At 26.0% G+C, this 11,014-nt stretch overlaps 1 protein-coding gene across 5 annotated transcripts; it reads left to right on the top strand.

The window, feature by feature from the left end:
* Positions 1 to 56: 56 nt before the first annotated feature.
* Positions 57 to 10,924, top strand: LOC117235214 (tyrosine-protein kinase Src42A). Of its 5 annotated transcripts, XM_033497045.1 has the most exons (8): positions 1,409 to 1,551; positions 1,643 to 1,805; positions 2,753 to 3,468; positions 4,144 to 4,265; positions 4,413 to 4,576; positions 7,190 to 7,517; positions 7,617 to 7,952; positions 8,041 to 10,924. In XM_033497045.1, the coding sequence occupies exons 3-8, from the start codon at positions 3,110 to 3,112 to the stop codon at positions 8,247 to 8,249; spliced, it is 1,518 nt and encodes a 505-aa protein (XP_033352936.1). In that variant the 5' UTR covers positions 1,409 to 1,551; positions 1,643 to 1,805; positions 2,753 to 3,109; the 3' UTR covers positions 8,250 to 10,924. The 5 variants fall into 5 exon arrangements, with proteins under 5 accessions (XP_033352932.1, XP_033352931.1, XP_033352935.1 ...); XM_033497041.1 differs by lacking the exons at positions 1,409 to 1,551; positions 1,643 to 1,805 and adding an exon at positions 57 to 514 and having other exon boundaries at positions 3,130 to 3,468; positions 7,196 to 7,517; XM_033497040.1 differs by lacking the exons at positions 1,409 to 1,551; positions 1,643 to 1,805 and adding an exon at positions 58 to 514 and having other exon boundaries at positions 3,130 to 3,468.
* Positions 10,925 to 11,014: the final 90 nt, after the last annotated feature.

Here is an 11,014-nt window from a genome sequence, read left to right as displayed (position 1 = left end):
ATTATTGACTTTTTAAAATATTTTCTACAGTATATTATAAATAATTACTTTAAACTATTGGGGTATTTCAATATATATTTGGATTAAATTCCAATAGTAAAATAATATCAAATTTGATGAGATATATTTAGTATAACTATTGATTTATCTATATCTACTAAGACGTAACTGGATAAAACGATACAATCTGATAATGTAATAAATGGATCTAATACACACACATATGTATGTATGTATAAAAGCACGATACGATATATTCTTGTATATACGTACATGTGTATGTATATATGAAAAAAATAAGATAGATAGTTTGAAATAACTAAGCAGTGCTGTTACAGATATCATTCGTTGCGGTTCTCAGTTTTACTTTTATCGCATAATTTACCAAAAAATATCGCGTAGTACAATTAGAAAATTACGATTACGTGGATGTATAAACCAAATTGTTCGCAAAAATGCATTCTAAAACATTTCGTAATAAAACATTTGAACATTTCTTCAGTAGATTTTTCAGGTAATTACATTTTATGTATATGAATTAAGTGATGATAATGTGCATTGTTTATGTTTATTATATTTATTTGATTATTAATGTATAATATAAAATAATTATATTATACTATAATATTATAATAATTAATATATCTTGAATTTAATGTCATTCTTGTATATTAAATATATTAAATATCAATTCTATTAAATATTTCACTATATTTGAACATTTAATAATTTTGGAAAGTATTTAAGGTATCTATTTTTTCTCATCTGATAGTGAAATGCATAAATATAATTAATTAATAATGTGAAAGAAATAAATAGGTCATTCACGCAGAACATATGTATATGTATATAAATAACTGATTTATAGTTTCGTTCACAATCGTCTTTTATTTCAATAATTTTTATTAATTATCTATAATGGGAACTATAATAATGTTATTACCATCAGGTATATTAATAGTTATTTTTCTAAATTTTAATATTAATAATTAAAATTAAAAAATATATGATTATGTAATAAATGTATAAATTCAGTTTTCAAAAAATATTCAAATTACAATTTTTCTCGTTACTATCTTAGGATCATGGAATATAAAAAATATTCGAAGATATCGCTTTAGTATCTTTTATAATTACGTATGAAGTAATTGAGCATGTAACACTATTTTTTTTCGTTAAAAGGATATTTGATTGTCCTTTTATTTCTGCTAAATCAATCAATGATATCTTTCCCAAAATTTTCTTTATTATTCAGTTTTAACAATTAAACTTATTTTTTTAATTATAAGAATGTAATAAGCATCCCATAATATCTTCTATGTATTAAATACAAGATTATGTAGCAATCCACTTGCATCTTTGATTGGGGGATGGTAAAGGTTCGGTTAACTTCGGATTCATAGCCGAACTCATCCGAAATCTATATGTCGTTGGCTACCTTCACCATGGGTGTTTTCACCTCTCCGTCGGTTTCTCATGAAAAGTTTGTTCGCTTGTCGCGTTTGTTCTCGAGATAAATAATCTTAGATGTGTCTTAAAGTACTACACGAAGTACGTTCATTTCATAATTGTATTTTTTTACGATAAATTTGATGTGTGTTTTATTCTTCGCTGTTTTCGGTATCGCACATGTGAAAATTAGGATTTTGACGGATCTGATTTAATGCAATGGCGACGTTACTTTCCATTATGTTATCCACGTTTCTTCTAACTATTGGTTATCGCCATGCTTCTGAAAATTCTTGCAACTATGCAATGCCAGTGCTAAAAAATCAACGATAGGAAAAGAATGATCTTCTTCCGGTGTAAGAGAATTTACATTGTTCCTGGATATTGTAATGAACCGGTGGAACAAGTTCAAATCGAGCGGGCTCTGTTATCCGTATAGAAATCTTTTCTCCTTTGATTTTCGTTGAATTTCATCAAAATTTTTATATATTTTTTTCAAATAGTATTACTGACTACTAGTTGTTATCAAAAGAGAAATGTTAGGAGTATGAATTTGGGAAATCGAAAATTGGATGTATCTGTTAGTCTTTATACCCTTAAATCATATACCTTTTTTAATTCTATATTCATCAGATTTTTTAAAATGATGTTTTTACATTATTTATTTTTTTTCGGAACAACGAAATATTTTTATATATTTGCGTAAATAAAGAGCAAAACTGATGTAAGTGTAATGAAATGCTTATATTAATATTTTTCATATTATCTTGGTTCAAGTTTCTGAATTAATTTGTTTGTTATTTTCTATTTGGTAAAATACACAAAATACTATATTCTAATATTATAAAACGAGAAAATTTATAGCACGCTTTATTATTTTTTAATATTTTGTTGCTTTTATTACTTTTTTATTTAAAAAGATCATTTCAATAAAATGATTTTGACAATGAATAAACATTCAGCGGAAACATATTATTGGCATTAATAAAATTAAAACATTCATATTTATTTGTTAGAAATGGCATTAAATAATAATAATAATAAATAGCAAAGAAATTGGTGATTTGCATCCTAACCTAAATCGCAAAAGTGCCATATTATGACGTCAAGCTTGGATCAGCGCGAACTCGACGAAAATGCGTATACTAATAGAGCATATCTCTGGTTTGTGTTACGGTTATATAGTGACGCGATGAAGTGTCATCGTTATCAGTGACTATTCGAATAAACATTCGTATTTATTATATGTAGCCTTTATTAAAACCTTTAAATAATTACAAGTGTTCAATGTTTATCACAATAGATATCGACGAAAGAATTGCAAGTTTCTTGAGAAGAAGAAGAGAAGCTTCGAGAAAAAAGTTGCCGATTTTACAAATTATGTCTGATTTTGAAAACTCATATGCATTTTTCCGTGTTTCTTAGTGGGCTTTATCCAAACGTTTTAAAAACCAAAGTGTATTTTAGTGTTTATTTTGCACATTTGCATCACGAAATGTGTATTATGAAAATTTTATATTCACATAATCATAGCTCAATATTCATGCAAAAGGATCAAACATAAGAACATTGCAAGAACATTTGCAAAAAAAATTTTTATATTTCATGACTCAGTGGCAGTGAATTCAAATAGTGGACAAGTTGAAACTACATACAAAAAATGGGTAATTGTTTCAGCAGTCCAACAGATACAGAAAAAGAAAAGCCTGATAGAATAGGCAACCCTAATATAGAGGCAGTTGCATCTCAAGCTAGTCCAGTGCCAACACCACCTCCAGATCCTATTAGGCCTATGCCACAAATCCCAGATGCGGACGTGCCAACTGCAAAAATTTTTGTTGCACTTTATGATTATGATGCACGTACAGATGAAGATTTAAGCTTCAGAAAAGGTGAACATTTAGAAATCTTAAATGATACTCAAGGAGATTGGTGGTTAGCTAGAAGTAAAAGAACTCGACAAGAAGGATATATTCCCAGCAATTATGTTGCAAAGTTAAAATCTATAGAAGCAGAACCGTAAGTTATATTTTTACCGACATCTACATTAATTTTTTTCTAAATATTTTTTGTTTGATATATGTACATACTAAAAAATTTACGTGTACAGTAAAAATATTTGTTTTGTGTAATTCTATAATAATAACTTAAAAAAATATATATTTTTATTGCAATAAATATAGATTAATAGCTATATCTTGATGAATGACGATATAGGATTAACATGCTTGTATTTGGAATGCATATCACATGAAACTTTACAGTTATGCATTCATTTAAAAAATATTTCAAATTTATTATATATAAGAAATATATACATGGAATATACTGCAGACATGATAATGATTGAAAACATGTACTAAACCTTAGTTTGTTGACTTTCCTTTATTATATTTTCACCTAATAAATTTCTCTCTATATAGTCAACTAGTCAATGCGACCTTGCTTTCACTAACAGTACATGTATTGCCTCTTAGGTTTTATTAATATGGGTGGACAGTTCTGATTATCAATCAGTTTAAATAAGCAGTATTTCCCTTCTTTTTATTTCTATATGAATGTAAAAATATTAAAGAAAAAAATAGTTTTATCCTTTTTTTTATATTGACCAATCAAATATTAAATTATTATTTTTGTATATGTTAAAATATTTCTTATTTTATTTAATATTTTAATTATTTTTACTTTTTGTAGATGGTACTTCAGAAAAATTAAACGAATTGAGGCAGAGAAGAAGTTATTGCTTCCTGAAAATGATCATGGTGCATTCTTAATTAGAGATTCTGAAAGTCGACACAATGATTATTCTCTTTCGGGTAAGTTAATACATATTTGAATACGTATCAAAAATATAAAATTTAATCACTACAGTGAAGCACATGCTCACAATAAATATTTACTATATTTTCAATATATTGCAGATGTACTTTTAAGAATAATAATATGATAAAAATTTTTTGTAGTACGCGATGGTGATACAGTTAAACACTACCGCATTAGACAACTGGATGAAGGTGGTTTCTTCATTGCTAGAAGAACTACATTCAGGAACCTTCAAGATCTTGTCGAACATTATAGTAAAGATGCTGATGGGCTGTGTGTAAATCTCTGCAAGCCCTGTGTACAGGTAAGATGAAATTCTTAGTTAAATCAATATTTCTTGCAATCTTATGTCACATAAATGGAGTTTAGACAGCTTGCTGCATGTATAAAATTGGTTTTTAATGATATACCACCATTTTACTAAAGAATATAATGTATTGCTTAATTATTAAATTTTTTTCAATATTTATCAAGGGATTTCTTCAGTGATTCAACAAAAATTTGTTTTAAAGTTTCTGTTCTGATATTTATTAACTTTGCAGAAATCCCTTGATGTTAAATATAACCCATATATAATATGAGACTTAAAGTAAAAACACAAATGCATGATTTTTGACCTTTATTGTACACGAATCTACAATGTGATTAAGTTTGTACAGAGAATAAATAAAATGGTATAAATAAATTAGATTCAATCATTTTAACAACTATTTAAATTACATTTACATATTATATTTATTACATATTAATAGCACTGTCTAAACTCCAGTTAGACTTTGCTCTATAAAATTATATATTTAGTAGCTATAATAATAATTGCATATATATTTTTTAATAAATGTTATTGGAAAAACATTCGAAAATAATATATTGCACAAAAATCACAGTTCAAGATACAGAATGAAGTTTTATATATACTTTACTAAATTCTTATTTTATATTTCTTATTTACAACATTGTTAGGAAATGTATTTAAATATATTAATAAAAAGGAGCACTAATTTGAATGTTAATCAAGATGTAATAAGGAATTTTTGTATTTATAAGTATGTGTAAAACAACTGTTTTCTTTAACTTTTAATTAATCTTTAAGGAGAACATACATTGTTACTTTTAATGGAAAATCATATATATATATATACATTTGTATATTGTATCATATATATTTCCGCTATTTATTTAAAAAAAAGTTATGGTTTGAAAACAGCTCTTAGTTTGATAAATAATCTTGCAAAGTTTGATCTCTGAATAGACTATGTTTGTTTCTCTGTTATTGCTTACCTTACCTCCCGCTGGATTTTCTTGGTAAATTGAATGTCCCAATATGACATAACATGTTAATTTTCTTTGTAACATAAATGCTTTCCACTATATCTTTGGCCTGTACATACAGCACAAGCCCGTCCTATATGGAATCATGTTTCAAAGACATTAGATCATTCTTCATCTAAAAAATTCACTTTCTTTCATAATCTGGCATAACATTGTTAAATTCTATAGCTCTTTCTTAGAAACAATAGGATTGAAAGCACACATTAAAAAATAAGATAAATTTGCGTCTATGTGTCTGTATGTGCTACTTTGATGTATTGTTAATTATGACAATATTCAACACAAATTTTTTTATGCAATCTACAACAGATGATCATATTCTAGTATCAATATTTGTGTGCTTAAATCTATCTAATATACAGGATATCTCAAATAAATTCTTAACTTTCCTACTAAATTATCCACATCATTTAGTATTGATTATAAAAATGAAGAAAGACTGTTATTATGCTGTATTATATTATACTGTATTATATTAAATAATATTATATAAATAATATATTAAAGGAAAAATAAGTAATATATTTTTTACTGGTGTTCGAGATGTCCTGTATGTGGAATTTAAATTCATAGATCAGTTTTTAAAATTTAAGTTTTAAAATTCTCTTTTGTGTTTATATACACATCAAAGAATTTTAAAACAGATTTCCTTCCTATCTAATGAACCTTATATATTTTCTGAACAATTTTTAATGAAATGAAGCAAGAAAAGTTCATAAAATAATTAAAAAGACGCTTTTGTCTTATTAAATTATATGGTTTAATGCTCTCAGTGATTGAAATTATCTTCTATATTTTTTTATACTTTCTTTTAACTCAACTTTGAGGCATTGAGGGCATTTTGTGTTAAAACAGTTCAAATATGGTGCTATATTCTTGTTGATAATGTACATACTTTACAATAAATAAACTATAGTGTATACATTTATGTCTTGGACCGTGCATAAGTGTTCAATTACTAAGTTCCTGAAATTATATTTGACGACTTTATATTCTTATCTATAAAAATAAGTATTAATGACTTTTGAGAAACATTATATGTCAAGAATAAAGATTCATCTACAACAAAACATTATTTTAAAATTATATTTCACATACCTTAGCTACTATATTTATTGAGATCTAAAATAATCTTCTTTATAAAATCACTCAAATGTCAAAAGGCATGAAATTAAATAATTTGAAATTTGCTTTTAATCACTTGCATCTTGCATAATAGCCACTATTTCTTTTATTTTTTATGGTATTACCATTAGATTAGATATTTTAATTTAAGCAACACTTGTTATTTGTTACATCTTATAATAAAATCATTAAAAACTTAATAAGCAGTTATGCAGCCTAAGCAACATCCTTAAAGGGCTTCTATTTAGGTTTGTATTAATAGAAAGTAAGAACAATTCTCCGAATTTCTTCAAGGAATTTTAGAACTTCAGTTAATATATGATTTAAGTTTCTCTATCTTATCTATTAGTGTACAACTTGCAAAGGAATATTTGCTATTAATGCCATAGAAATATATTCATTTAAAACAACTAAAAAGTTTAACAGTCATTGACTGGCATATACTTAATTTTGTTGATAGGTTGAGAAACCTGTAACTGAGGGTCTTAGTCATCGTACAAGAGATCAATGGGAGATTGACCGTTCATCTCTCAAATTTGTGAGAAAATTAGGCCAGGGTCAATTTGGAGAAGTGTGGGAAGGATCTTGGAATAATACAACTGCAGTAGCAATAAAGACACTAAAACCAGGAACTATGGATCCTAAAGATTTCTTAGCAGAAGCACAAATTATGAAGAAACTTCGTCATGCAAAGTTAATTCAATTATATGCTGTTTGTACTTTGGAGGAACCTATTTACATCATCACAGAATTAATGAGGAATGGTAGTTTGTTAGAATATTTGCAAGGTAACAAAATTGTACTTTTTAATTATTTCAATTTGTAATCTATTCAATATTTATTTATCTGTTTGTTCATTTTTACACATGTTATAACTTTTCCAACAGGGAAAGGAAAAACATTAAATTTACAACGATTAATTGATATGGCTGCACAAATTGCAGCAGGTATGGCGTATCTTGAGTCACAAAATTATATCCATCGAGATTTAGCTGCTCGAAATGTATTAGTAGCAGAATTAAATGTTGTGAAGATTGCAGACTTTGGTTTAGCTAGACTTATTAAAGAAGATGAGTATGAAGCCCGAATAGGTGCACGCTTCCCCATTAAATGGACTGCACCTGAGGCTGCAAATTATAGCAAATTCAGTATTAAATCTGATGTGTGGTCATTTGGTATTCTTCTGACTGAATTGGTTACTTATGGTAGAATACCATATCCTGGTAAATATATCTTCAAATTTAAATTTTGTAGTGATTTTTAGTAATAAAGATTTAAAAAAAGAGTATCTAATTATTTTTAATTTTATAGGTATGACAAATGCTGAAGTTCTTCATCAAGTAGAACATGGATACAGAATGCCATGTCCACCTGGTTGTCCAACTGCATTGTATGATATCATGTTAGAGTGTTGGAACAAAGATCCAATGAAGAGGCCAACTTTCGAAACATTACAATGGAAACTGGAAGATTTCTTCACCATGGAAGGTTCTGAGTATAAGGAAGCATCTGCATATTAAAATATTAAAACAGTTTATAGTTCTTATAACATATTTCGTTATGATTTCTATCAGCAAGATATAATAGATATTCTGTATGAATGATAAATGCAGATTATTATAATTAACAGTTAAATTCAGAATACGGATGTTTGTGATATTTGAGAGAGTATACTTTATACTGAAGAATAGTCTTCTTTCTATAAACTATAAATACGGTTTATTTTTTTAGCAATATGATCACGCCAATTGCTTTTGTTATATATTCTGGCTGCCATAAAATTATAGAACAATTTTGTCAATTCATGAATGATTACACACGAACGAACATTGAATCGTTAATTAGTGGCTTTTAAAAGCAATGACATAGTTTAGATTTTATTTTGGAAAATTATATTCTGAACGTGTAAACGTCGGTATTAATAGCATCTGTTGAACAGTATTTATGGGAGTTAACAATTTTTAATTAAAAATTTGTTGTTTATTAACCTTGACGAGATAATACGATTGTCAGATGTATTACAAATTTGATGTAACAAAATATTTAGATACTGCACAGCCAATTTAAGCCAATGTTTTTGGAAGATTGTTTACATTACAATTTCAAGCATCTATTATGTAGCAGTAAGAAGGATTATTGTCTGTCTTGATTTATCATTCCTTCTTATTTATTTATATATATACTCACATACTTTTATTATTATTATAATTGTTAATTTATTATTAAGAATTCGCAAGTATGACGCATTTTGTGTTCAAAATTTATCAGATATAATGTGTTGAAAACTCATAAGTGGCCTGTTAAGCCAACATACATGTAAGATAAATTTTATGAATATTTATTATTACTTTTCACTGTTTTCTTTTCTCTTTTTTTTTTTTTTTGCGTATGTTAACTCTCAGTTATTCTTGAAAAAACACATATTAACTAAAAGCAATGTATTTAATCTAAAAATTATTCCTAACTGTTCATAAAAAATATAATACGTGTGTAAGATAACATAAGAAAGTATACAAGGGTATTAACATTACTAGAGAAGCATGTAAACTATTATATTTGAATTTTTTATTTAATAGTATAAAATAGGTTATAATCTTAGAATTTCAAATTAGTATTCGTTGCTATTAATTATTCAGTTGATTATTTTTTCGTATTACTTCAGTTTATTATCGCTATTTCTAACTTCCAAACTCAAATTTTTCATTTTTACATATTTGTACACTATAACTTATGTTTTTAATTTCTTAGGTTGATAGATGTCATCTTTTATCAATACTTCTGAAAATTATAATCTCTAAATGAAGCAATACAATTTTTGGGAATATATTAGAACTGTTTGTTTCATTTTGGCTTTATTAAGAGTCTTTAGAGTAAATAGAGTAAACATATTATACATGTCTTAGATTATCTATATTTGCATTTGATGCCGTATTTATTAATATTTACTTTCTTTTTGGAAAAATTTCCATTATTTCTATATAATGTATACTTCTCAAAATTGTATGAAAACAAGTTTATTTCGTTTATAAAAAGACATTAAGATGTTAGATATGTGTGAACACACAGAATTTGTAATATGTTTCATTTTATGCCTTTTATATAGATGGATATACAAAATAATGATCAAAAATAAACAAAATTTGTCTAGTCAGAGACCACTATTCTATTGTGAACATTTATGGTGTTAAATATGTTTACACCATTCTTTTCATGAACATAAGACATACTGCCAAATAAATATAAAGAAACAGCTATCATGCTATTATTATAAAACGAAAAAGGAAATGAAACTGTATAATGACACAATATTATATTAAGAATTAAAGTAAAAACAGAACATTACTTAAACTTAAGTAAAAGAATGTTTAATTATGTTTCTGTGGTCATCTGATAATTAATTTAAAGCATTTTTGTGTACTATTATTTTAAGAAATTATATTGCTGGTATTAAATAGTATTAAAACTGATGATAGTAAGAATTTAAAAAATCATTTATGTAGGATATCAGGCACTTTGTACAAAAGTAAATTTTTATATAAGCATATATATTTATATTTTGTACAGTTTTATTTGAATATAATGAAATGCTTTTTATATATATATGAAAATTTCATTAAAGCGTAAAATGTCTGCATGATTTTTATACAGTAAGCTCAATAATTTTTTCACTGATCTTTTAATTAAAGGAGCGAAGAATACAGTGGTATATAAGTATTAATTGTGTGAAATATAATGATGCATATAATTTTTAAAAATAAACATAACACCTATGACATCGTTAACGAAATAGTATTATCGTTAATAAAATTGTTCATATATAATTGTATTATGTCATAATTATTATATTATATACGACTTTATAATTTTGTATGTATGCATAGATATATACAGTATACATAAATATTATATAATTGCGTATAGTACATACATATTCATATCGTGCGCGTGCGTGTGTGTTTGTGTGTACATACATGTATGTATATATATAAATGTGTATATATGTATACATATAGTACATACATCGCATGTTAAAAAATATTACAAAAGCAATTTTAACTTGTTTCATAATTTCTTTTGTTCCTTACCACCTTTTCCTACTTCTCGAGCATCTGTAATATACATAGATATGTCTCTTTCTATAAACTAATTTACTTTTTAATCATATGTTATTAATTAAATTGTCTCAAATATACTATTTCAGTGTTATGAGTTATTTCGAATGCTATCTAAATACATATATGTATTACTTGATAATAATACTCTACTGTAGATGATTTGTTGTAAA

The sequence above is a fragment of the Bombus vosnesenskii genome, unplaced genomic scaffold, assembly GCF_011952255.1.
Source record: "Bombus vosnesenskii isolate JDL3184/JDL3185 unplaced genomic scaffold, Bvos_JDL3184-5_v1.1 scf7180000013314, whole genome shotgun sequence".
Taxonomy (NCBI): domain Eukaryota; kingdom Metazoa; phylum Arthropoda; class Insecta; order Hymenoptera; family Apidae; genus Bombus; species Bombus vosnesenskii.
Note: the sequence above shows the minus strand (reverse complement) of the source record. Positions and strands in the feature narration are given on the sequence as shown.

Bases quoted from the DNA above. Each gene is read 5' to 3' on its own strand.
- LOC117235214 (XM_033497040.1), top strand. From the start codon at position 456: ATGCATTCTAAAACATTTCGTAATAAAACATTTGAACATTTCTTCAGT. The intron at 515-3,129 runs GTAATTACATTT...TTGTTTCAGCAG, and splicing joins TTCTTCAGTAGATTTTTCAG to TCCAACAGATACAGAAAAAG. The intron at 4,266-4,412 runs GTAAGTTAATAC...AATTTTTTGTAG, and splicing joins CAATGATTATTCTCTTTCGG to TACGCGATGGTGATACAGTT.